This window comes from Hoplias malabaricus, chromosome 2 (genome assembly GCF_029633855.1).
Source record: "Hoplias malabaricus isolate fHopMal1 chromosome 2, fHopMal1.hap1, whole genome shotgun sequence".
Lineage (NCBI taxonomy): Eukaryota > Metazoa > Chordata > Actinopteri > Characiformes > Erythrinidae > Hoplias > Hoplias malabaricus.
The window spans coordinates 3,255,437-3,282,799 of NC_089801.1; the positions used below are offsets into that span (position 1 = coordinate 3,255,437).

General features: G+C 46.1%; 1 protein-coding gene across 1 annotated transcript in view; it reads right to left on the reverse strand.

The window, feature by feature from the left end:
- LOC136673427 (receptor-type tyrosine-protein phosphatase delta-like) overlaps window positions 1–27,363 on the reverse strand; it is a 109,961-nt gene that overhangs the window by 27,400 nt on the left and 55,198 nt on the right. The window contains 12 exon segments of the mRNA XM_066648892.1: window positions 1,703–1,912; window positions 5,610–5,703; window positions 9,094–9,350; window positions 10,502–10,602; window positions 11,038–11,625; window positions 13,016–13,133; window positions 13,574–13,600; window positions 15,965–16,158; window positions 17,139–17,444; window positions 19,586–19,730; window positions 19,905–20,050; window positions 21,494–22,075. Of these exon segments, the coding sequence (XP_066504989.1) occupies window positions 1,703–1,912; window positions 5,610–5,703; window positions 9,094–9,350; window positions 10,502–10,602; window positions 11,038–11,625; window positions 13,016–13,133; window positions 13,574–13,600; window positions 15,965–16,158; window positions 17,139–17,444; window positions 19,586–19,730; window positions 19,905–20,050; window positions 21,494–22,075 (2,768 nt within the window).

Here is a 27,363-nt window from a genome sequence, read left to right on the forward strand (position 1 = left end):
TGTTGATGTTGAGGAGGACCACAAACACAAACCCCCGCCCCCAGCTCTGGCTGCGAACATCACTGGAGCTCAACAAGCTTGGAGGAGGACACTAACTAACTACCCAACTAGTGCCATCTCCAAGGATCTCACAGCCTTATGATAGGGCCGTTGACATACAGCTATCATACCGAAATATGTCTATGTTTCCGTTTCTACAGGCTATGTTTGGTCAAAATTATAAGGCACTATTTCTGTGACCAATCACCTGCTCCGGTTGTAGTCAGTGACAGATTTGGAATGTGTAATTTCCTCCTGTGACTCTCCACCAGATCATAATTCACGTTTCTGAATGAAATACGACACACGTAAATACTTTATAATAAAGTTTTCAAACACTTTAGAGGTTCTGAAGCTCTGGATAATAGAAAGAAAAGCCTTTAACAAGATGTGATGACTCTTAAACCAGACCTAATCAGACCCAGACGCCGTGTCGGATGGTGCTGAGTGATCAGATCTGATTTACGCATGCTGTAGTCTCAGAACACAAACAATTACAGAATCATTTCCTCCTCTTTCTCAACGCTGCTGTTTACCACCCGCAGATAAACAGACACATCAGGACTACTACGTCGTGCAGACACACACACACACACACACACACACACACACACACACACACACACACACAGAAAGAGTCTACCTTCCTAACCCTGACATCACTTTGCAATGCAGATGGAAAAAGTAGTGGTAAATAACAATATTAATGCTTTTTTCCTCTTTTTCTCTCTCCTTATACTCTCTCTCTCTCTCTCTCTCTCTCTCTCATTTTCTTCTACCTAATATTTCAATGGACTTTCTCCATCCCTCTGTCCCCAACCCTCTCTCAAATGTCATACCATGTAACCTGCAGCTCCAGTAAAGCAAGTCAGAGACTGAATTAAAATAAAAAAGCTGCTCATCAAATACAAATTCTGCTCGTCTGAGAGTCTATCCTCCCTCTCTCTCTCTCTCTCTCTCTCTCTGCAGTGGAGTAGATAAGACTCTGTGTGAATCTGCTGCTATTAAAGAGAAGGCAGTTATCTCAGCATTCCTCAGAGTCCCAATCCTCCAGAGAGAGAGAGGGAGAGAGAGAGAGAGAGAGAGAGAGAGAGAAGCCTGCAGGACGGAACCCCTGCCAAGTCTCTACGGATTTTCTCATCTGACTGGAACATGTGAATCCTTGCATGGAAACGATCTCTCCATTGAGAGAGAGAGAGAGAGAGAGAGAGAGAGAGAGAGAGAGAGAGAGAGAGAGAGAGAGAGAGAGAGAGAGAGTATGAAAATATGTATCCTTCTGCATGTAAATGAAAAAGTGAGTGGAAAAGGAAAAATTAAGTTGAAGCCGAGGATAAAACTGAAGCGCTGTTCTGCACTTTAAACCGCTACAGAACGACCTTCCACCAGCTGTGGTCCATGTGTGAGTGATCCATGGGGTTTGCTGTAGATCTAAACAGGCCACAACACCTTGGACCTTGGAGTTCAGAATGGATTATAATGTCTTACGATAGTCAATAACTGATCAATGAAAATACAGTCTGTAGCTGCGAACACAGACACAGTGGAGCTATATAACATGTGATTACATATACACTATACAGCAGTATAACGTGTTTCCTGTAAAGAATAAAGGAAGGAGGTTCTAATCTAATGAAGAGTGAATAATCGTGAGTGGGAGCCTCACGTTTTCCGAGTTCTCCAGCACGGCGAGGATGAAGAAGATGTACTCTTGGCCATTGAGCAGCTGCTTGTTCTGGAAGTCTCCATACGCCTTGGAGTCTCCGAGAGTGAACTCCGTGGGCAGATCTTTAAAATATGCCGCGATGTACGGCTTCGGCTCCACCTGCCGCCGGAAACGCAGCCCTCCGCTCGTCCGGTTTATCTCTTTGAGGAGCTGAGAGAGAGAGAGAGAGAGAGAGAGAGAGAGAGAGAGAGAGAGAGAGAACAATAGGTTTTCATGGTTTCTTTCATAATCACTTGTCCCTGTTGCTTCTTTTAGCGAGCACTGGTAAAAATTCTCAACATAATGAAAGGCTGTAGGTGGTACATGTCAAATTAACATCTGCATGAACGCCAGGACCCGAGGTTCTCCAGCAGAACATCACCCAGAGCACCACGCTGCCTCCACAGGCTTCCCATAGTTCATCCTTGTGCCATCTCCTACCCACAGAGCATCGAAAACACACAAGGCTGTCCTTATGATTCTTCAGACCAGGCCGCCTTCTTCCGTAGCTCTGTGGCCCAGTCCTGATGCTCCTGTGCCCAGTGTAGACGCTGGACAGGGGTCACTGCTCTGACCTGTGTGTTCGGACCCCTACCTATCAGAGCAGCATTGTCTCTGTCAGCAGTTTGTGCTTTAGCAGCTGTTCTGTGGGACTGCAAGAACTGACTGCTCACTTGCTGCCTGTGATATATCCCACCCTTGTCATTCCCTTCACTTGTCAGGGGTTTTAATTTTGTGGCTCATTTGTGTGTGCATCTCTATAGTGTGTGTGTGTGTGTGTGTGTGTGTGTGTCTGTCAGTGAGAGAGAGAGAGAGAGAGAGAGTGGGTAGTGACCTGTCACACGGTGCTCGTTTCTGTCCTTCAGACAACTTTGAAGTTATTTCAGAGAGCTCTGATATCGACAAAAATCATGAACAGTGGGAGTCGGAGCCTGAAGGTGACTCTCCTCCTGTTTACAGTCGGACAATGTGTCCGAAAGAAATGAAACCAAAAACGTAACTTAAGCAATTACAGATTATTGATAATGTCCAACACAATACGGCACAAACGTTTCAGAAAATAAAATATTGATCCGTGTCAGACATAGAGCAGAGTTTAAACCATTGGATTGTTATATAACAGTATTTAAAAACCTCTAATATTATTTACAAAGACAAAGCGTCAGTGACACAATAGCACCCCCTTGTGGAGCAGCCTCTAAGTGTGAGTGAGTATGCATCTGAATGAGTGAGTGAGTGTGCGTTTGTGACAGTGAGCGAGTAAGAGATGGAGGGAGGTACAAGCCAGTTCCCTGACGTTCTTCTCATCTACGTTCCCTAACTGAAGGTACCGAGTACGTTCCCTAACTAAAGGTACCGAGTATGTTCCCTCACTGAAGGTACCGAGTACGTTCCCTAACTGAAGGTACCGAGTACGTTCCCCAACTGAAGGTACCGAGTACGTTCCCCAACTGAAGGTACCGAGTACGTTCCCTCACTGAAGGTACCGAGTACGTTCCCTCACTGAAGGTACCGAGTACGTTCCCTAACTGAAGGTACCGAGTACGTTCCCCAACTGAAGGTACCGAGTACGTTCCCTAACTGAAGGTACCGAGTACGTTCCCTAACTGAAGGTACCGAGTACGTTCCCTAACTGAAGGTACCGAGTACGTTCCCTAACTGAAGATACCGAGTACGTTCCCCAACTGAAGGTACCGAGTACGTTCCCCAACTGAAGGTACCGAGTACGTTCCCTCACTGAAGGTACCGAGTACGTTCCCTCACTGAAGGTACCGAGTACGTTCCCTAACTGAAGGTACCGAGTACGTTCCCCAACTGAAGGTACCGAGTACGTTCCCCAACTGAAGGTACCGAGTACGTTCCCTAACTGAAGGTACCGAGTACGTTCCCTAACTGAAGATACCGAGTACGTTCCCTAACTGAAGGTACCGAGTACGTTCCCTAACTGAAGGTACCGAGTACGTTCCCTAACTAAAGGTACCGAGTATGTTCTCTAACTGAAGGTACCGAGTACGTTCCCTAACTGAAGGTACCGAGTACGTTCCCCAACTGAAGGTACCGAGTACGTTCCCTAACTGAAGGTACCGAGTACGTTCCCTAACTGAAGGTACCGAGTACGTTCCCTAACTGAAGGTACCGAGTACGTTCCCTAACTGAAGGTACCGAGTACGTTCCCTAACTGAAGGTACCGAGTACGTTCCCTAACTGAAGGTACCGAGTACGTTCCCTAACTGAAGGTACCGAGTACGTTCCCTAACTAAAGGTACCGAGTATGTTCCCTAACTGAAGGTACCGAGTACGTTCCCTAACTGAAGGTACCGAGTACGTTCCCTAACTGAAGGTACTGAGTATGTTCCCTTAACAGTTTTTTTCGGACAGTGTAGGAATATGATTTTTCTTTCCAAACAAACAGTACTACCTCAGTGATCACCCCACCTTATCACACACTGCTTCCCTCACGTCTGCAGCCTCCACATTTCACCCTTACGTTAGGAAAAAAATAACATCAAATATTTACTTAAAAATTAATAAAGTGACCCAGTGGGTGCAGTGAGGCCCAGTGCTAACATTTCCCCTCTTTACCTCCTCCTCACTCTCGCTCTCTCTTTTCTCCCTCTCGCATTCCTTCTCCTCTCTCTCTCCCCCTCTCTGGCTATTTTCCTCCCGCTCTTAATCATCAATGTCTGCACTTCAAAAGAAGAGGAGACACATTATGGTGTTAGCGCTAGCGCTGTGTCCATTAGCCGATCAGGCTCCATTTGCATATGAATGCTCTCCAGAACGTGGGCAGAAAAAGTGACGGAATGACTCTCTCTCTCTCTCTCTCTCTCTCTCTCTCTCTCTCTTTGAATGGCCAGCTCTAGTGCACAGAATGACACTCGCCCTCACTCTCCCTCCCCCTCTCTCCTGCTCTCTTTTTCCTCTCCTATCTTTTTTCACTCCCCCTTTCTCACACCCTTTAAATGGCCAGTTTGAGAGCAAAGAATGACTTGTTTTTTTTTCACTTTTAGATCTCCCTCTCTCTCTCTCTCTCTCTGATTGGAGGTTTCAACTTGTTTTGGTCAAACATTTGGAAGAAAGTTTCTCTCTAGTAGAATCTGCCTCACTGTATGTCCAAAAGTTTGTGGACACCCTTTATAATGTACCCTTTATAGTGAAAAACACTGTTTTTTGGAACAGAAATGTATTGTGTTGTGGCGGCACAGTTGCACAGCAGGTAGTGTCACTGTCACACAGCTCCAGGGACCTGGTGTTGTGTGTTCGAGCCCTGCTCCAGTTGAGGGTGATGTGTGTTCTCCCTGTGTCTGCATGGGTTTCCTCCGGGTGACTGTCTGTGAGGAGTGTGGTGTGTTCTCCCTGTGTCTGCATGGGTTTCCTCCGGGTGACTGTCTGTGAGGAGTGTGGTGTGTTCTCCCTGTGTCTGCATGGGTTTCCTCCGGGTGACTGTCTGTGAGGAGTGTGGTGTGTTCTCTCTGTGTCTGCTTGGGTTTCCTCCTGGTGACTGTCTGTGAGGAGTGTGGTGTGTTCTCCCTGTGTCTGCATGGGTTTCCTCCGGGTGACTGTCTGTGAGGAGTGTGGTGTGTTCTCTCTGTGTCTGCGTGGGTTTCCTCCGGGTGACTGTCTGTGAGGAGTGTGGTGTGTTCTCTCTGTGTCTGCGTGGGTTTCCTCCGGGTGCTCCGGTTTCCTCCCACACTCCAAAAACACACGTTGGTAGGTGGACTGGTGACTCAAAAGTGTCATTGAGTGTCAAATGAGACACCAGACTCGTCTGCAGATGGAATAACCCTGACCTTATAGTGTACAGGTAGTGGATCTGAGATTAAAAACATATTAGTAGCACAGATTCAATAGATAGACAGATAAATACCTCCTCCAGATTCATCTCGTCCGGATTGTCCCAGGGTTTGGTGAATTTTCCTGTTCGCTGTTTCTTCAGAGGGACCACCACAACGTAATATCCCCTAGAAATAAAAATCACAATTTAACCACCATCAAATCATGACCTTTACATTTCTAATAAACCTGATTTATTCTGTTTTATCTTTCATTCCCCTCAGACTTTTTAGCTTCTACAGGACGGTGCTTATTTATTCCGAACAAACACTAGCACATTAAATGTGAAGGGACTTCTACTTATCTTTATCCACAGTGGGACTTTTATTACAGAAACACAGCGTCTACTGGCCTCTGAGATTAGACGATCAATATTCAGAAGCTTCGTCCTAATCCACTTCACACAGCAGTGGATTAAAAAAAACACGCTCGATAAAAGGTGACAGAAGAAAGGCCTGAGTGTCAGCAACACAACATCGGAGGTGCTTTATATTACACTGTGAATTATTCCGAGACGGTGTGACTTTTCATAAAAAATTAATGAATAAATAAATAATATATATATGCGGCACGGTGGCGCAACAGGAGGTGTGTTCTCTCTGTGTCTGTGTGGGTTTCCTCAGGGTGACTGTCTGTGAGGAGTGTGGTGTGTTCTCCCTGTGTCTGCGTGGGTTTCCTCCGGGTGACTGTCTGTGAGGAGTTAGTGTGTTCTCCCTGTGTCTGCGTGGGTTTCCTCCGGGTGACTGTCTGTGAGGAGTGTGGTGTGTTCTCCCTGTGTCTGCGTGGGTTTCCTCCAGGTGACTGTCTGTGAGGAGTTAGTGTGTTCTCCCTGTGTCTGCGTGGGTTTCCTCCGGGTGACTGTCTGTGAGGAGTGTGGTGTGTTCTCCCTGTGTCTGCATGGGTTTCCTCAGGGTGACTGTGTGTGAGGAGTGTGGTGTGTTCTCCCTGTGTCTGCGTGGGTTTCCTCCGGGTGACTGTCTGTGAGGAGTTAGTGTGTTCTCCCTGTGTCTGCGTGGGTTTCCTCCGGGTGACTGTCTGTGAGGAGTGTGGTGTGTTCTCTCTGTGTCTGCGTGGGTTTCCTCCAGGTGACTGTCTGTGAGGAGTTAGTGTGTTCTCCCTGTGTCTGCGTGGGTTTCCTCCGGGTGACTGTCTGTGAGGAGTGTGGTGTGTTCTCCCTGTGTCTGCGTGGGTTTCCTCCAGGTGACTGTCTGTGAGGAGTTAGTGTGTTCTCCCTGTGTCTGCGTGGGTTTCCTCAGGGTGACTGTCTGTGAGGAGTGTGGTGTGTTCTCCCTGTGTCTGCGTGGGTTTCCTCCGGGTGACTGTCTGTGAGGAGTTAGTGTGTTCTCCCTGTGTCTGCGTGGGTTTCCTCCGGGTGACTGTCTGTGAGGAGTGTGGTGTGTTCTCCCTGTGTCTGCGTGGGTTTCCTCCAGGTGACTGTCTGTGAGGAGTTAGTGTGTTCTCCCTGTGTCTGCGTGGGTTTCCTCCGGGTGACTGTCTGTGAGGAGTGTGGTGTGTTCTCCCTGTGTCTGCATGGGTTTCCTCAGGGTGACTGTCTGTGAGGAGTGTGGTGTGTTCTCCCTGTGTCTGCGTGGGTTTCCTCCGGGTGACTGTCTGTGAGGAGTTAGTGTGTTCTCCCTGTGTCTGCGTGGGTTTCCTCCGGGTGACTGTCTGTGAGGAGTGTGGTGTGTTCTCTCTGTGTCTGCGTGGGTTTCCTCCGGGTGCTCCGGTTTCCTTCCACAGTCCACAAACACATGTTGGTAGGTGGACTGGCGACTCAAAAGTGTCCGTAAGTGTCAATGTGTGTATGTCTGTGTTGCCCTGTGAAGGACTGGCGCCCCCTCCAGGGTGTGTTCCCGCCTTGCGCCCAATGATTCCAGGTAGGCTCTGGACCCACCGCGACCCTGAACTGGATAAGGGTTACAGATAATGAATGAATGAATGAGAATATATATATATTGGAATTTTCAGGCAATTTCCAGTCCAAATCCTATATATTTTTAGGCTGTTCACATTTTCTTTCTAACGTGGCAAACACCTGACATCAGTCTGAACAGATCAAGCTCCAAAACTGATCTGTGCAAAACCACAGGGCTCCAGGCTCTGACCAGAGGTGAAGGTCTGTACGTTCTGTCCACAGCATTTTTATTTTTAAGTGGACTGTGTCTAGATTCCTAGCTAGATTCCTTTTTTCAAATGATTTACCGTGTGGCAAATAGAGTGGAAAATACACACTTGATAGAACATGCAAACGTGAAACAATTATCCACAGGCTTTTGGGGGAGGGAAGGGGGGGGGGGGTCATTGCAGGGGGTCTTTAAAGAGGAGGCCAACAAAGTGAGTTTAATATTTCAATGATCCGCATTCAAGAAGCTTCACACCGACTTAAATGACATAAAATTGAAGACCTACTGAGAGCTCTTCTTGTTCTAATTCTAATTAAAACTAAATGCTTTGGAGGAGTGTCCACGGATCATTCCTCACTGTGTGGGAAGTGGGAAATAACGAGGAACGCTAACAGAGTGATGTAAACATCACATGAATTCCTATTCTTCCATTCAGACAGAGCTGTATCGCCGGATATGGATCGGGTTTGGATTCCACTTATGAAACAGGCTCAAAGCAGATGTGTGTGTCCACAGGTGTGTGTGTGTAAGTGAACGTGTGAGTGTGTGTCGCCCTGCAAAGGACTGGACTTGTTTTTGCTCAGTATAACATAATGTTGTTAAAATAAAGTGGTAAAGTTAATAATAAATGACGCTTGCATTTTGCATAATTAAGTATGTCCCAAAGAGTTCCAGGCAGGAAATTAATTATTCCTGAGTAAATCTGGTGCATTTCTATTGACCCATCCATCATGAAACACCTGTCACTTAACCACGGCCATTAAATCTTCAGCTCCCGGCTGTGTGGAATAAAGCCCACTCTCATTCAAACAGATGCCAAATATCAGATCATTCTTCAAAGTAGTCTTTAAAGCATAGTAGCGCTCCTGGGGCGGGAACGGAGGGTTTGTATTTTCCTGGTGCTCTGAGAGCAGTTCTGGCAGAGAGTGAGGGAGAGGAGAGCGGAGGGCTTTCCCTGAGAACAGAGCCCAGAGATAAAGGCCAAGTGCAGGTCAGACACTCTGAGCTGGACGTGACTCCACTAGCGTTAGCCAGCAAGCCAGAGAGGAGCAGTCAGGAAGGCTAATGGCTAATTAGCTTAAGCCCTGGCACAGAGAAAGGAGTGGAGGGATCAAAGAAAAAAAAAAAAGATGGACAGAGACAGAAGCCAGAAGGGGAAGGGTGAGGGGGTGGTGGGAGAGAGAGAGAGAGAGAGAGAGAGAGAGAGAGAGAGTAGAAGAAGGAAACAACAGAATGAAGGAAAATAAGGGAGTTTTGTTGGAGCTAAGCTTTAAATCTGTTTTTGTTTGATGTTATTTATTTATTTGTTTCACATAATATGAAAATGAAAAAGCCCTAGTTACACACGTAGTGGTAAAACGGATGAATGAATGGATCGATGGACAGATCACTCACTTGACTCTCTCGGTGGTGTGTACTGAGGGCAGCTGGACGGTGACCATGCCGTCGGTGTTGGTTTTCCCAATGAGGAAGGGCTTGGTCCGCAGGATGTCCGGTGCGGTCATGGTGGAGACGCGGTGCTGCAGGCCGCCGGCGCTGTTCCCTCGGTTCGTCAGCAGGAAAGAGTACTGCGTCTCCGGCTGCAGGTTCGTGATCAGCTTCTGGGTCAGCTTCCCGTCCACCTCCACACTCTGACCGTTATCGTACAGGATCTGCGCAGAGACAGATTACACTCCACGGGTCAGGGCCGCGTCCACAAACTGAGAACAGACGCCCCAGAAACGACAATAAAAACCACTTTACAGCCAAATTAACCCTTTCATTCCAATGATATACTCAGGACTTAAACATCTTCACCGTCACTGTGTTCGCCACAGACAGAGTTCATTTCCCAGCTTGTTTTATATTGGTTTTAGACTTTTCAAGACTTTTTTGTACAGGAAATTGAGTTCTGACCACTTTCACCTGCCGCTGGAACCTAGAAATGGTTACTTTGGTAATTCAATCTTTGTGAAATTTGTTGCTCATGTCCCGGACCAGACCAGAGAGTAAACAAAGAAGGAACATTCTCCAACTCAGATCCAGGATATAGTCACTGTCCAATTAAAAACACGTATCTCCATTTTGTGGATGTGTAGTTTACTACTTCATTTGAACACAGCAGCTGTCCTTCACACTGTGTGTAAATTTCACAATGAATGAACCAATAGAAATGCGCCACAATATCTTGGAATAAAATCTTTTTAAAGTTTTTTCCCTTCTCCATTAAATTAACGTTTTGCAGATACATGAGGTCCTCGGGTTTCGTCAGTCCCGAGTTACGATGTTTCGTGGTTACGACACATCTCCCATTTACTGTATAAAGCCTTGTTGCGACTGAAGTGGTTTTGAGATCGTAAACGTCGTAACGTGAACTTCGTGTGTGCTGTGTGCGGCGGAAGAATACACGGTTACGCGGCTCGGGACCGAGGAGGATAGGTGTTAGGACAGGATAAGTGCTTACAGTATGTTATTTACGTACAGTACGTACAGTATGTTCCGACTTACACCGGAAATCGGTTTATGACGCGACGTAGGAACGGATCAACGTCGTAAGTCGACGACCCCCTGTACATGTTTTTTTTGGACAGCGACGATATACTGGATCTGAGTTGGAGAAAGTTCCCAGGCTCCAGAAGAGTCAAGGCACATTTGGAAGGTCTGCCTAAAGTGCCTCGTGGCTGGGAGGGAGATAGAGATTATTCCCAAGGTGTATATTGTCCCTGAAAAAGAGGCCTATGCTTTGCTCGTCTATGGAACTGTGCAGACGTCACGTTTTGTAGTCGGCACAGTCCCACGCTGTCCATGTTCTGTAGTTTCTTACTGTGAAGGGTTGTGCAGGGTTGTAGTTGTCGGGAATCTCCCAGGTCAGCAGCACCGAGGTCTTCATGGCAGCTTTCACGTGAAAATTTTTTGCAAACACTGCTAAAAGAAAGGTGGAGCAGATGATTAAGACAAACACGGTCAACACAGAAGCACCCTCTACTGTCTACTCCCCTCTCTAGAGGAGTGGCCAAACGTTAGGGCCTTACCTTGGGGAACATTTAGAACATCTCCTCTACTGCAACGACTTAGAGCGGGCTACCCAAAATACCATCGTCTTACCTGTGTTTACCCGGGGGGCTACCGAGTTGCTCACCCAATTCTAGGCTCTCCCTGGGGGACTAGCTATTATTTCACGTGAGGTTAACACCAGACTAAGAGCAGACTAATCCTCGCTTCCAGAACCCTTGAGAAACCCTCCACCTGCTGATTGCTGGGGTTAAGCCTGAGAAAGGTTGAGGAAGGTTGGAAGAAGAAGCTGGTTGCTTGGAGGTTGAGTTGTGGGATTTTTTGGAGGGATTGGAGAGGGCCTCCTACCTTGATCCAGAGGCTGTGTTCTGAACTGGATGCTAGGGCTATAAGGCCCAGGACCCTTGCTGGAGAAGGCACACATTTTGATATCGTAAGTAGTGTCTGCTTTAAGGCCGTCCAGGATTACGGTGGACTCTGGGGCAGCGATGAAAAGTTCAGAGGGACTCCGAGGGCTGTTGATGTCTTTGTACTGAAGAGCGTATTTTATAATGACGCCGTTTCGCTCCGCTAGCAACACGGGCTGCCAGCTGACCTGGATGGTGTTGGTTGTGGCGCTCTCAGCCACAATGCCTTGTGGGAAACCTGAGGGCGTGTCCTCGGCGGTTGAAATCTCTTTTACCGTCTCCTCGCCAAAGCCCACCTTGTTTCGAGCCGAGAGTCGGAACGTGTAGGACGCCCCCTTGTGGATTTCTTTGGTAGTGTAGTGGTTCTCACGCTCAGGGAACTCAATAACCGTCAGCGGCTCCACGTCTTTGCGTCCGAACCGGAGCCGATAGCCCTGGAGAGGGCCGTGAGTGTTCGGGGGAGGGTGCCATTGCAGTAAAGCTGTGCCCATGTTCGTGGGACTCACCATCAACCGAGGTTTCTCTGGGACTGAAAAAAAAGGCAGAAAGAAGTGAGAAGTGTAAACAGGAACGGAAAAAGAATAAGATTATGATCCCAAACTTTACTTTATCACCTGGAATTAATATATAGTCACTGTCCAAACAAAAACTTGTATCTCCAAAATAGATCCTTCTTAAAATTAATTGGAAATGCTGATTTTGTAGCAAAAAAGCTTTTTGTTTCAAAATCTGTAATAAACAATAATAAATAACGAATGAAGATACGATCAGTTTTTCTTTGGACAGCGACGATATAAACAGTTATAAACGGAGAGAGCCAACACGAGTTAAAGGATGCTCCCTAGGGTAATTCAGTTGTACAGCACTGTAGTGAAATCAGTGGGGAGAGGGGGTGGTTTCCTACCCTCCTCCAAAGGTTACATAGTGCAGTTTCTGCAGAGCTGAGCCCTGAGTAGCAATGACAGAAGGGCTTTTCTCCATATTACAGCTCAGTGAAGCATCACAGCGATTTTGAAACTGATATTTGAAAGTGAAAATATTATGTAGTGTTCCTTTAATGGCAGGTGTAAAGAAGGCCATGAAGGATGGTTTGAGACCGATAAGAGGCACGGTTTATTGACGACTAGACAATGAAGACGAGCTACTGAGGTAGGTGCAAGGTTTCCTTACAACAGCAGCCCTGCAGTTACCCCAAAGATACATTCATTCATCCATTCATTTTCTGTAACCACTTCATCCTGTCCAGGGTCGTAGTAGGCCCACAGCCTATCTGAGATCATTGGGCACAAGGCGTGCCAGTACATCACAGGGCATCACACACTCACTCACTCACTCACACACACACCTGTGCACAACTGCACACACTCACCCAGTCACTCACGCAACTTCACACAGCCAGTCCACCTACCAGAGCCCCTGGAGGAAGCCCACGCAGACACAGCAATGACACTACCTGCGCTAAACTTTCAACAAACTTCCAGACACCAACCAGCACTTAAACCTCACGACTACTCGCTGTAAAGCACATCTGGACCATCATCTGGAATCCCCTCTGACTCATCTGGAGGTGGGAATGGCAGCAGAAGTTCTGGCTGATTGTGTATTTTCAGTTTTTGAATAGGAAAACAGAGCAGTTCTAGAGGAATTCTTTTCATTTGTTAAAGTCCTTTTTATCCTCCCCATTTTCCCTGACACATTTCTCTATTATTGCCTTAACCCCTGCCAGCATTTCAAAGTCAAATCCCTAAGTGAGCAGAATTACAATAGCTGTCGTAATTGAAAGGGCAATTACTTGCGTTCTCTTTTAATGGCTGAGGGGGGGGAAAGGTTTCATTCGGCTGAGGGGTGATGGTCTCTCGACTTTCCAGAGAGCGGTTTTTTACAGAGGAGAGAACAGAGGGACGGACTGGACCTCGTACCTGCGCCCATGGTGGTGACCAGCTTGGGTTTACTGCGAGCTCCATCGCCTTTCGTGGTGTAGGCGGCCACTGTGACGGAGTACGTGGTCTCTGCCTGTAAATCTGGCAGAAACATTTCCTGGAGGAAGAGGAAGAGAAACACACTGGTTTTGTGACCTCACATGACCTCAGTCCTGTAAACATGCAGATATGGTACATATTAAGCCTGAAAAACAATAATAACTCGTTAAATCATTTAGGTTTGGGCCGTTTGTGTTTATCTCTACGTTAGAAATGAGTGTACGTCAATCCTCTAAAATATTTGTGGTTATTTGGTGTTTTTTGGTCGCTGTGTTGTTTTTGCTAAAGGTACAGAGCCATACATCACAGCATTCATAAGCACCAGCCTGTGCTTTTACATGTACATTTCAGCTAGCTTTAGTCTGAGTGATGTTAATGACTAAGACAGACAAACACACACACCCACACACACACACACACACAGGAGTGCATGCTACTTTTCATCAGGTGTGGGAGTAAACAGGATTTTCTTTCAGACACACTTTCATCTTTACTCACATATTCAGTCGAATCATCATACTCCCACTGTTTAGAGGCGAAGGAGGTGGAAGATCGGGAGAGAAACAACAGAAACTAAGTTACAAGCTACGTTACAACACACAACAACCCACACATGAAGAGACAGAGTGGGGAAAACACAGATGTACACACATCGTATGCTAATAATCCTCTGTGGAGAAAAAAATAAATAAAGCATTGTTACAGCACAGTGAAAAACTCAGAGACCTGGGTTATCAGTAGGTATTTCTGAGAAGGTCGGGTGTAAGGCAAGTTATTAAAGGCTGTAAAGAGTGGGGAACTTATTACAGCTGTGCAAGGTTTGGCATGGCATCAAAACAATCCCCTGTCAGATGAACAGCCCTTTAAGAGAGAGAGAGGAAAACCAAACCCTCGCTTTAGATCTGAACACATCCACATCTGTGTCCGTCCTTCCTTCCACAGAGAGAAAGGAAAGCTAACTATGCTATGCTAACTATGCTAACTATGCTAACTACACTAAAGCTAACACTCAATGACGTGGAGCTGGAGAGGTGAAAACCACACTGAGACACAGTAGGAGAATACCTGAACTACAGCAGGGGTAGGCTTGTAAATATTGTGCTAGACGCTGAAACTGAAACACGAATGACTGGGTATTATATAAATAATGGATGGTTTCTGAGTTATGCACGGTGTTGTAGTCCATAAAACATGATACCTTGGCAAGTGAGATCACCTTAAATATATTCACAACATTATCAGCCACAACGTGAAAGCCACCTCCTTGTTTTACACTCTACTTTAGTCCATCTGTTGCTCTGCATATATATATAGCGCTGTAGTGACACTGACGTGGTGGTGGTGTGTTAGTGTGTGTTGTGCTGGTGTAGAGTGGATCAGACACAGCAGTGCTGCTGGAGTTTTTAAACCCCTCAGTGTCTGGACCGAGAACAGTCCACCGACCAAAAACATCCAGCCGACGGCGTCCTGTGTCACTGATGAAGGACTAGAGGACGGGCGACACACACTGTGCAGCGACAGATGAGCTACTGTCTCTGACTCTACATCTACAAGGTGGACCAACGAGGGAGGAGTGTCTCACAGAGTGGACAGAGAGTGGACACAGGGTTTAAAAACTCCAGCAGCACTGCTGTGTCTGATCCACTCTACACCAGCACAACACACACTAACACACCACCACCACGTCAGTGTCACTGCAGCGCTGAGAATGATCCACCACCGCATCACACCTGCTCTGTGGAGGTCTAGTGGGGGTTAACAGTGAGTGGAGCCGATCAAGTGGACAATGAGTGTAGAAACAAGGCTGATTGGTAAAGTTAATAGATGTGAAATGACTTAAAAACAAGTAACAATGTCTGGAAAAACGTTAAATTATCTTATGATATTTCTAGAAAAACCTCATATAGGATACATTCCATATTTCAGATGATTTCACATGTCAGTATGGGGTTTTTTTCAAATGTAAAAATGCCAGATGACACTTTATAAGTTGATGAATAGACTTCATTATGTTAGCATTAAGTTAGAAGCCCTGTAACAGATATATGAGGATTTTAAGCCACAGAAACCCCCCTCAGCAGCTTCTTTAGATGGAGGCGTTGCAGTAAAGTCAGATTTCATCACTGTATCACTATTCCTTTTCTAATTTAAAGCCATATAATCATGTATGTGTCACACGGGTATATAAGTGCGATGGGAAAATTCATTGGCGCTAATGTCACTACTATTATTAACCGTATCCATCTAAGATGAGGAGTTCCAATTTCCATTTTCCATTTCCACCCTTTCCTCATGTGATATTTTATCTTCTTCTCAGCTGCAGCCTGAAATACATCCACATACAACTTTAACACCCTGGGTTACCTCAATGCTAGCAATGTGCTGTTCAAGCTAAACGGCTCTAAATCTGGGTCGTACATAGAGTGAAATTTCTGCTTACATTTTTATGAACACTTCACTGTAGCTGTTTGTTCATGAGATCACATGGCACATATATAAGCCTTTCAACATGACTGACGTGAAACGGCGTACACGTGTTAGCTCATTCCAACCAGTGCCATTAGGTCAGTGTGAAAATGACTAGACAGCTTGTTGGAATAAAGCTTTATAAAGGTCTATATGGGCTTTAGCATTTTCGTAAGTAATGCCTCATCTATAGCAGATGCTGAGAAATCTCAGGTAGCGAATATCAGCTGATATTATCAGTCAACTGATATATTGGTCAAGCTCTACTGTACATATACACTGCACCGTCCGTGATTCTGTCACAATGACATGAGATGGGGCTAAAAGGCTGTTGGTGCTGCTCTTTAAAATCTAGGGCCCTTCCAGTGAAATTTTGGCTGATGAGAAGCCAGGGCTTTGTGTGTGTGTGTGTGTGTATTGTACCTGAGCGTCATCTATGAGGATGTCCTTGAAGAGGGGCTGTCCCATGGGCTCTCCGTTGATCATCTTGACGTAGTGCAGCTGGTATCCGCGTATCTGTCCGTGCTGCCGGCTGGGCAGAGGGGATCGCCACAGCACTTTAACACACGACGAGTTCACTGCCTCGGCCTCGACTTTACGAGGCGGCCCGCTGGGCACTGAGGAATCATGGGATAAAAACACAAAAAACGTCAACATTACAGCACACCCTGGACCCCCCTGACCAGACGCCTCCCCTCCGGACGCCGGAGTGCTTAAAAATCATCAGCAAACGGTTAAACAAGTGCATGACACTGATATTTCAACAATGGCGAGGAAAAAATCGAAAATTAAAAAAGAAAAAGAAAAATTCAAAATTATACAACCCCCAAAAACAGGTCGAGTAGCTGACCTGATTTTTTTGCAAGACATAAAAATGTGGATAAATATGAAAAAATGTACAAAAATTAAGCCAAAATGGGTCCTTCAAAATGTTTTGAAGCACCCAGAAAGATTTGGCTAAGGATGCGTAGAAAAACATAAATAGATAAAAAATGTTGTGTGGGCCATTGATGAAAAAAGAGACTTCCTTTATATATTTGGTGTTTCCCACTGTCCACTTTTGTTATTTTTTTTTCTTTTGTGGTTTGAAAAAAACAGGTTTTAAAAAAAGGTTAAAAAAGAACTGGATCACCAACTCTTTTTTGGTCAAATTTTGGTTCAAAAAACAAAAATTTGGTTAAAAAAAAAAAAAAAATCAGAATCAAAACAAAAATGAAAGAGAGACAGGTGGGACTGCGGAAGTTTCAGGCCTGGGGTGCGAGGAAAGAACGCGCCATTGGATCAGCAAAAAAATTTACAAAAATATAAGAATTTCAAAAATTGAAGAATCTTTCAGTGAGTGTCAGAAAAAAAAAATCAGCCCAAAAAAATCCGTGTTAGTAGAGTTAGAATAGAAATGAGAATTTGTCTTTGTTTACAGCCACAAACAAAAGGAGAGAGGAAGGAGATTAGGTTTAGAGTCTATAGATCGGACAAAAAGTCTGTCAAAAAGCAGGACTGTGCAGAAGCCGGTAGAGTGTGAGGGAAAAGGGGGAGATTAGCAAAAGGAGTCAAGAGCGTTTGCTTGTTTATTGTTTATTTTTGTGGCAGAACATACCATCCTCCTCTGTTCGGACGAGTTGTGGCAAGCTTTCTGGCCCTGGTCCAACGTCAGTGTGCGCGATGACGGTCACTTTGTATTCCGTCCATTTTTCCAAGTTTTCCAACAGGTACTGGGTGTTTTCCGGAGGGATTTCCGGGATCTGGCGCAGTGCCTTGTCCTCCCCCTCTGTGGCGCCATACTGAATTGTGTATTTGGTAATGATCCCGTTCTGAAGCTCCACTGGAGGTGGCTTCCAACTTACCAGAATATTAGTGGAGCTCTGGCTAGTACATGTGACTTCCTGGGGAGGGGCCGAGGGCTCTGATTGGCAGATCGTTTGTTTTGGAAAGTTCCGGGTTTTTGTGGGTTTGTTTTGGGGTCGTTTGGGTTCAGGTTCGTTTTGTTTTCCAGGAAGGGGTTCAGAAGTGGATTGGGGGGGGGGGGGGGTTGTGGTAGTGGGATTTTTTGTTTGTTTTTTTGTGGTTGAAACGGATTTGATGATAGTGATGAAGATGGTGATGATGATGATGATGATGATGGTGATGAGGATGATGGACAAACCAAACACAAAGGAAAAAAGAAAGAAGGGAAACATAAAAGGACAAAAATGAGGACAAATCACACGGACCAGAACTGAAAAGTTGCAAACTGAAATGATAGTTAATGTCAAACAACTATAAATGAAATTACAACTAAGGAAAATGGCAAAAATGGCAACCGAATAAACTCACAAACACAGTAGATGCGTGGTGAGATCGAGTGGTCCAAAAAAAAAAAAAAATAGGAGAAACCTTCACAACACAGAACCTACCTTGGGCAAATCTAACTATATTACGTCCCTGAGCCTCACGTCTTAAACTATGTCCTCCCACACCTTCTACACTGACATCACAGTTTGATCTGGACCTAAACCTGGCCCTAAGCTTCTTCTCCAAGCAGTTACCATCAATCCAAATAAGTAAAGGTTGATGCCTCTAGTGGAATGCAAAAAAACACTTTGCTCACCAACCTTTCCGATGCCTGTTGGTTTGAGGTAAGAGCCTGAACAATCCAAGAACACATGACTGACATTTCAAACCTCTAAAGACTTTCCACATGCAGACATAATAAACATCCTCCCCCGCAAAGAACAGGCCCACTTCCCATCATCTGAGACTGGCTTTCTGGACTCATACTTACCTCCTCTACACCCTCAACCCTTCAGCAAAAGACCTCACATTTACTCCCCAAACAATATCCACAGTGAGAACTTACAAAATGAGTTTTTCTTGCTCCATTTATTGTCTGAGCCTATATTGCATTGACCATTCATTAAATGGAGCCCAATTTGGGCCCGTCTCGATAAATGTGCCAATCACAGGTATGGTCCTGACTCAATTTGAATAAATGAATGATAAATATGAGGTCTATTGTGAATGGAAATGTGTCTGTCTTTCGCTTCAACTGTTCAAAGTTGCATTTGAGCTTTCTACAGCTTTTCTACAGTTTAGATTGAGCTCGCCTCCCTCCGTTTTCTCAGTTTCTCATGTTTTTTTTGTAGAAGGCACAAATGCAAACGAAGGGAAGAGTCATGGATGACGAAGGACATCAAAAGACAAGGCACAGAGTTCCAGCGGCTTTTTAAAAAAAGCCTTTCAAAACTAATGAAGTTTGGAGTATGGTGAATGTTTACACTTCTTATAAATCCAACATGTTCAATGCTTATAAAGGTTTATATGTACTGTGTACACTCTGTATTGCCCGACGTAAGCCTGCTGGGTTGCGTAAATTATAAAACAAGAGTATATACCTTCATAAAGTAAGGTTTCAAAAGCATGTTTACGTTATTAAAAAAACGTACCAATAAATGTCACATTATATTATCTTATATTAAGCAAACCACTTTATGGCATTGTACACTCTTACTGTATAAAATGTTATTAACGTAAGAGCAGTTACAGTTAAAACAGACATTATAAGGTATTGTACACACAGTATAATGCCAGGAAACCTCATGAATACAGGATTCATAAGAAGTGTCACTCATTAAATAATTCAGCTCTAGAGAGGACTGAAATGTGGCCTCACTGAGGTATAAGTAAAAGTGACCTTGTCGATTGACTTCACTGACCATTTTCAGTGGACAAAGCCCATGCAACTTTTAGACTCCCTTTTCCTAACAAGTCAATGCGGTCAGTTCAACCTTCAAAGCTCTGAATTCAGGCCAAAGATCTTGCAAACCGTTCCATTTTCTACAGCTTCTTTTTTAAACATCCTTCTACATTCAGCAGATTTTAGACTCAAGAAAGCTTTGAGAAAACGGAAGGGCTCTGGAGGTCTGGCTTTTCAAACCGTTCCAGTTTCCAAAGCTCCATTTTTGGAGTTTTCAGAAAAAAAGAAGGTTTTTTTTTGTTTGTTTTTGGGTTGGGATTGGTCCCTGAGGCTGAGGGACAGGAGAACCGGTCAGTTGGAGAAGGACCTACGTGTCTGAGGAGTTTCGGCTGAGATCTCGTTGGTGTAAGCCCCTATCCCGTGTTTGCTGCGAGCCGCCAGCTGGAAGGTGTAGGTGGTGAAAGGCCTCAGATCTTTCAGAAGGTAGGTGGTGGTGGACTCAAAGCTAACACGTTTCTGCAGGAAGAGAGGAAGTATGGTCCACTGTGTAAACTAAATACGGTCATTACTGTACCTTAAAAAGTTCACTTCAAGCAATAAATAGTTGTAAAATACAATACAATCTCAAACAAGGTGGCCCATGAGCTCACTCTGAATACGACTGAGAAGTCAATTCCCAGTCCGCCTCACCTCCTCTTTTTCGTCCTTCCTCTTGTAGAGCAGTTCGTAGCCGGTGATCTGATTGTCCGATCCGCTCTGTGGAGGAGCCACCCATGAGAGGAGGATGCTCGTCTCTGATTTGGCTTCAGCTTTGAAGTCTGTGGGTTGGGACGGGACTGAACGGATACCACAGAACAAGAATGAGTTTTAATAATAATCAGTACCATACTCTTACTGATAAACAACATGTTCATAAGGCGACACTCTCACACAGAGATATATAAACATGTATCATGGCTTTTAATAGACGTTTATGTAGGTTTGTGTCATCAATCCTAGAGTGAAGCTGCGTTAGGGTTATGTAAGTTCATAAAAGGCTCATGTAGGTGTGACGTAGCCTTGTGAAAGACAACCCAAGCTACAGTAGGTATCTTCTATAGTGTCCCAAGAGTCTAACCTCAGTAATGTATAGCTCTATTCCAGCTCAGTAAATCCCAAGGCTTCAGTGGCGGGAAGGAAACAAGTTCAGCCAAAAACACAGGGTTAAAGAGAAACGGGTCTTGAATTATTTTGAAAGAGTAAATAACGTCCTCACTTCCCATTCAGCCAAGAGCGTGTTTTCATTTAGTTTCAAATCACTTTATAGCAGCACTTGTTGTAAAAGCGCTGGTGCAGTTGTGGGAGCTGAAATAATTTGACGCTGGGGAGCTCTGTTAGATTATGGTTGTTTACACTGACAGTCAAAGACGGAGAGAGCCATTATGAAAGAGAGAGAGAGAGAGACGGCGAGAGAGAGAGAGAGAGAAAGAATAAGTAGAACCACACTCAAAATGCCAATACAGTCCCCTTGGACATTCTCCTGATTGCTGTGTTACAACGTCCATAATTTTGGAGTGTCAGTGTTACAACCTCGCTTTAAAAGTGCTAGAAAAACCGACAAGAAACCAACGACTCACTGAAAGCAAACCAAGCCAAACACATTGGAAGACATATGAGGCGCTGAATTTACTGGAGTTTAAAGGGAACACATTCTCCAGCTTTTCCACAAGTGACGACAGTTCTGGGTAGTAGTAAAATGTCTGTGACCTGCTTTGGTCAAAATATCACAAGAATCAAACCCCACAGCCCTGTTCAGAATGGCTGCTTTCAGCGCCTGTTCCTTTAAATGATAATGAGCCGCTCGCTGTTCACCCAGACCCTGAGTGCACAGCAGTGAGGAGGTTTTTAGCCATTTTCTCTTGGTTCTCTTTCTTCTCCATTCTCGTTTTCTCAGATTTTATTCAGTGCTCTTATATCTCCACGCTTGTTGTGTCTGTTTTGCAACATTGTCACATAAACGTGGGTCCTGTGCTGTGATTGGACAGACTCAGATGAGGGGGTGGGGCAAGTCTATGCACTTGATATCAGAAGCGGACCCAGTCAGAACGGATCGTTTTATCCCATGTTTTCAGACTTAGGCAGCACACAGAAAACTGACTGGGTGGTCTTGTTTCACAGTGTGTGGGTTGGTAGGATCCAGATTCCCAGATTAATGTGCGTGATTTTTTTCATAATATGTGCCCTTTGATGTGTACATCCTTTCACTAAATAAAACATTTTACATAAATCTACTTTCTTACCTCCAGTCTTGGCTATGATCTGCAGGTCTGGGGACAGGGGTCCGTCTCCTACAGAGGTGTAGGCCAGCACTCTGATGTAGTAGGTCTTGTTGGGCGTGAGGCTCTGGATGGTGAGGAAGTTGGCATTGCGGACGATCTGTTTGTCCCAGAGGTTGACATGCTGGTTCTGGTCAGTGGTGTAGTAGACTCTGTAGCCCATGATCTGTCCGTTGGGCTCCTCGGGCTCGTCCCAGTGGATGATGGCGGTTGTGGCGCTGAGCATGCGGCCACGGACCTGCCGAGGGGCTGTGCTGGGCGCCTGCTCGGCCGTCTTGGCCTCGATGGCGTCGCTGGCAGGTCCTCTGCCGATGTTGTTGATGGCGAGGACTCTGAACTCGTAATCCGAGTATGGGCTCAAGCCCCCGACGCTGTAGCGGGTGGTGGCCACTCCGTCGATCTCCTTGTAAGGGTCGTCCGAGTGCCGGGGCCGATGCTGGATGATGTAATATGATACAGGCTCCGGGTTCCCGGAGTCCCATGTCAGAGTGATGCTCGTCGCTGTGCGCTCCGTAACCATGGGAATGCCCGGAGGCTTGGGTAAAGCTAGGGAAAAAGATACATAAATATCAATTTAACATCTTCAAAGACATTCATTTGTCCAAAAACAATTCGATTTTGGAGCTTGCGCCATTATCAATTATAATTAAATCTATAATGTCCCACATCTCAACAGGTGGATTTCATTCATTATATTTTTTGTTATAGTCATTCTAACCTCTCTTAAGTTTTAAATTTAAAATCTATATTTAAAGCATCACTTGGCTCTTGGGCTCTCCCTACAGTGGCAGAGTGTAATGCACTTTTACAGCACTGTCTTTGTGATCAAGTGTGTGTGTGTGTGTTTGTGGAGGGTGGGGGAGGGTGGAGTGGTTTCCTATCTGCCTCTAAAAGTTACATAGTGTAGTTTCTGCAGTGCTGAGCCATGAGCAGCAACAACAGAGGCGCCATTCTCCCTACTGCAGCTCAGTGGAGCATCAAAATGATTTTAAAGCTGTTACTGTAAATTAAAAATACTACCTGTTTCTTTAAAACAGTCACTAACACAGTGACACTGAAGGACAAAATGCCTAAAGGAGAACTCTTAATTCAGTTATTAGCTTACAAACGTACAGCCAATGGCTTTGAGTTTGTATTCTGTAAAATAATGTTCTGGTCATATGGTGGGGGAGGGGGGTTAGTCTCATCCTCCACAGGTCCATAAGCCACTAAATGTCTGTGAGGAGTGTGGTGTGTTCTCCCTGTGTCTGCGTGGGTTTCCTCTGGGTGACTGCCTGTGAGGAGTGTGGTGTGTTCTCCCTGTGTCTGCGTGGGTTTCCTCTGGGTGACTGTCTGTGAGGAGTGTGGTGTGTTCTCCCTGTGTCTGCGTGGGTTTCCTTCAGGTGACTGTCTGTGAGGAGTGTGGTGTGTTATCCCTGTGTCTGCGTGGGTTTCCTCTGGGTGACTGTCTGTGAGGAGTGTGGTGTATTCTCCCTGTGTCTGCGTGGGTTTCCTTCAGGTGACTGTCTGTGAGGAGTGTGGTGTGTTCTCCCTGTGTCTGCGTGGGTTTCCTCCGGGTGACTGTCTGTGAGGAGTGTGGTGTGTTCTCTCTGTGTCTGCGTGGGTTTCCTCCGGGTGACTGTCTGTGAGGAGTGTGGTGTGTTCTCCCTGTGTCTGCGTGGGTTTCCTCCGGGTGACTGTCTGTGAGGAGTGTGGTGTGTTCTCCCTGTGTCTGCGTGGGTTTCCTCTGGGTGACTGCCTGTGAGGAGTGTGGTGTGTTCTCCCTGTGTCTGCGTGGGTTTCCTCTGGGTGACTGTCTGTGAGGAGTGTGGTGTGTTCTCCCTGTGTCTGCGTGGGTTTCCTTCAGGTGACTGTCTGTGAGGAGTGTGGTGTGTTATCCCTGTGTCTGCGTGGGTTTCCTCTGGGTGACTGTCTGTGAGGAGTGTGGTGTATTCTCCCTGTGTCTGCGTGGGTTTCCTTCAGGTGACTGTCTGTGAGGAGTGTGGTGTGTTCTCCCTGTGTCTGCGTGGGTTTCCTCCGGGTGACTGTCTGTGAGGAGTGTGGTGTGTTCTCTCTGTGTCTGCGTGGGTTTCCTCCGGGTGACTGTCTGTGAGGAGTGTGGTGTGTTCTCCCTGTGTCTGCGTGGGTTTCCTCCGGGTGACTGTCTGTGAGGAGTGTGGTGTGTTCTCTCTGTGTCTGCGTGGGTTTCCTCCGGGTGACTGTCTGTGAGGAGTGTGGTGTGTTCTCCCTGTGTCTGCGTGGGTTTCCTCCGGGTGACTGTCTGTGAGGAGTGTGGTGTTTTCTCCCTGTGTCTGCGTGGGTTTCCTCCGGGTGACTGTCTGTGAGGAGTGTAGTGTGTTCTCTCTGTGTCTGCGTGGGTTTCCTCCGGGTGACTGTCTGTGAGGAGTGTGGTGTGTTCTCCCTGTGTCTGCGTGGGTTTCCTCCGGGTGACTGTCTGTGAGGAGTGTGGTGTGTTCTCTCTGTGTCTGCGTGGGTTTCCTCCGGGTGACTGTCTGTGAGGAGTGTGGTGTGTTCTCCCTGTGTCTGCGTGGGTTTCCTCCAGGTGACTTCCTGTGAGGAGTGTGGTGTGTTCTCCCTGTGTCTGCGTGGGTTTCCTCTGGGTGACTGCCTGTGAGGAGTGTGGTGTGTTATCCCTGTGTCTGCGTGGGTTTCCTCTGGGTGACTGTCTGTGAGGAGTGTGGTGTATTCTCCCTGTGTCTGCGTGGGTTTCCTTCAGGTGACTGTCTGTGAGGAGTGTGGTGTGTTCTCCCTGTGTCTGCGTGGGTTTCCTCCGGGTGACTGTCTGTGAGGAGTGTGGTGTGTTCTCTCTGTGTCTGCGTGGGTTTCCTCCGGGTGACTGTCTGTGAGGAGTGTGGTGTGTTCTCCCTGTGTCTGCGTGGGTTTCCTCCGAGTGACTGTCTGTGAGGAGTGTGGTGTGTTCTCTCTGTGTCTGCGTGGGTTTCCTCCGGGTGACTGTCTGTGAGGAGTGTGGTGTGTTCTCCCTGTGTCTGCGTGGGTTTCCTCCGGGTGACTGTCTGTGAGGAGTGTGGTGTTTTCTCCCTGTGTCTGCGTGGGTTTCCTCCGGGTGACTGTCTGTGAGGAGTGTAGTGTGTTCTCTCTGTGTCTGCGTGGGTTTCCTCCGGGTGACTGTCTGTGAGGAGTGTGGTGTGTTCTCCCTGTGTCTGCATGGGTTTTCTCCGGGTGACTGTCTGTGAGGAGTGTGGGGTGTTCTCCCTGTGTCTGCGTGGGTTTCCTCCGGGTGACTGTCTGTGAGGAGTGTGGTGTGTTCTCCCTGTGTCTGCGTGGGTTTCCTCCGGGTGACTGTCTGTGAGGAGTGTGGTGTGTTCTCCCTGTGTCTGTGTGGGTTTCCTCCGGGTGACTGTCTGTGAGGAGTGTGGGGTGTTCTCTCTGTGTCTGCATGGGTTTCCTCCGGGTGACTGTCTGTGAGGAGTGTGGTGTGTTCTCCCTGTGTCTGCGTGGGTTTCCTCCGGGTGACTGTCTGTGAGGAGTGTGGTGTGTTCTCCCTGTGTCTGCGTGGGTTTCCTCCGGGTGACTGTCTGTGAGGAGTGTGGGGTGTTCTCCCTGTGTCTGCGTGGGTTTCCTCCGGGTGACTGTCTGTGAGGAGTGTGGTGTGTTCTCCCTGTGTCTGCGTGGGTTTCCTCCGGGTGACTGTCTGTGAGGAGTGTGGTGTGTTCTCCCTGTGTCTGTGTGGGTTTCCTCCGGGTGACTGTCTGTGAGGAGTGTGGTGTGTTCTCCCTGTGTCTGCGTGGGTTTCCTCCGGGTGACTGTCTGTGAGGAGTGTGGTGTGTTCTCTCTGTGTCTGCATGGGTTTCCTCCGGGTGCTCCGGTTTCCTCCCACAGTCCAAAAACACACGTTGGTAGGTGGATTGTCGACTCAAAAGTGACCGTAAGGGTGAGTGTGTGAGTGAGTGTGTGAGTGTGTGAGTGAATGTGTGAGTGTGTGTTTCCCTGTGAAGGACTGGCGCCCCCTTGAGGGTGTATTCCCGCCTTGCGCCCAATGATTCCAGGTAGGCTCTGGACCCACCGCAACCCTGAACTGGATAAGGGTTACAGATAATGAATGGATGGATGGAAGAAAGAAAATAAGAACATGTAAAAGTAGGATAAAATAATAAATAAAAGGTTTATGACAAAAGCTGTAAATGCTACTATTCAAGAACTAGTATTATCTTCATTATTATACACTGAGACACTGTTGTAGACATTGTTAACTTGTATGTTGGGTAAATGTCGCTAATTAGTGAAGGGACAGCTATTTAAGGCATCAAAAGGAAAAAAAAACAATACTAATGTAGAATAACTAAATGCTTATGATTCATTTATTGATCATTAAGTGTGTATCTGAGACTTCATTAATAGCAGCTCTTTGTAAGAGCAGCTGCTTTGAGGTTTGGAGGAAACCTGAAGATAGATTTAAAAGATAATATGTGACTATTATGAGATTAATAAGTGCTTATGCTTCAACGTGTGTCCAAAACTTTATGGACACCCCTTTATAATAGTAATGCAGCTATTTGAAATGCATGAAAAGTCATGTGTTGCTCTGGAGCAGCTGTACATGAGCGTAAGGTCACCATGCTCAAAGCCCTGAGTTCCCTGAGTGATCACTAACGGTGGCTCAATATCAAATCCTCACAGCATTGTTGTGTCAAGCCTTCCCTGAAGAGTAGAGACTCTGTTGTTACTGCAGCAGCAAAAGGGACAGACTCCTTCAGAACGGTTGAATCAGCAGGTCACATTAGTGCATGTATAAAATGAAATGTGGAGGTGAAGACAGGACTAATGTGGAAGGCATAGCTGTAGAGTGTGTGTAGGATCAAAAAAAAAAAAAAAACCCAGTGGAGCGACACAGTTATTAGCATTCACAAAGCATGTATTAGCTCCCTGAGGGCCGCTAGCTGAAGGTTATGGTGTCAGCTCGCTCGGTTCCACTGGAACACTGTTCGAGAATAATGTAATACACAGAAAGAACTGAAAAACCTGGCAGTGTCGGGATGATAAAGAGAGAGAGGACAACAAGGTCTGCTCCTTTTGTGTTCCTTCCTTTATTCCCATTCTTTAGGAATACAAATGAACCGACTGTAATTTATGACTTCACCCCATTAATGTCCATATCTGAAAGCGGGGCAGTGCTACACAACTCACCTTGTATTTAACCAATTAAGCCCTAAGGGTCCCTATAATAGACCCACGCTTTAGTTTCTCACCACATAATGGAGCTGTTTTACAGACGTCATCGCAGTGGTCCCTAAGAAAATGCAGCGGTGATTTTGAATCCTAATTTTCTGCCACAATTAAAAATTATAAAAAATATATATTTACGTGAGATTGGAACATTTTAATTTTCTCTTTTGCTATTATTTGGTCTTGAAAAACATGTATTCTCTCCATGTGCTATCTCTCCAGTTCAGGGTCGCGGTGGGTCTGGAGCCTACCCAGAATCACTCTGGAGGGGGTCACCCGGAGCAGGACTCGAACCCACAACCTCCAGGTCCCTGGAGCTGTGGGAGTGCGACACTAACCTGCTGCGCCACCGTGCTGCCATTTTAATAATCCATTCCACCACATTAATAAACGCCCTCCTTTTTAATAATCTGTTCTCCTTATTAAACTACAGACTCACTGTAACATTTAAGGTGGAGTGCTGCAACATTTAAGGTGGAGTGCTGTAATATTTAAGGTGGAGTGCTGTAACATTTGTACTGCAACATTTAATGTGGAGTGCTGCAACATTTAAGGTGGAGTGCTGTAATATTGGTGCTGTAACATTTAATGTGGAGTGCTGTAATATTGGTGCTGCAACATTTAAGGTGGAGTGCTGTAATATTGGTGCT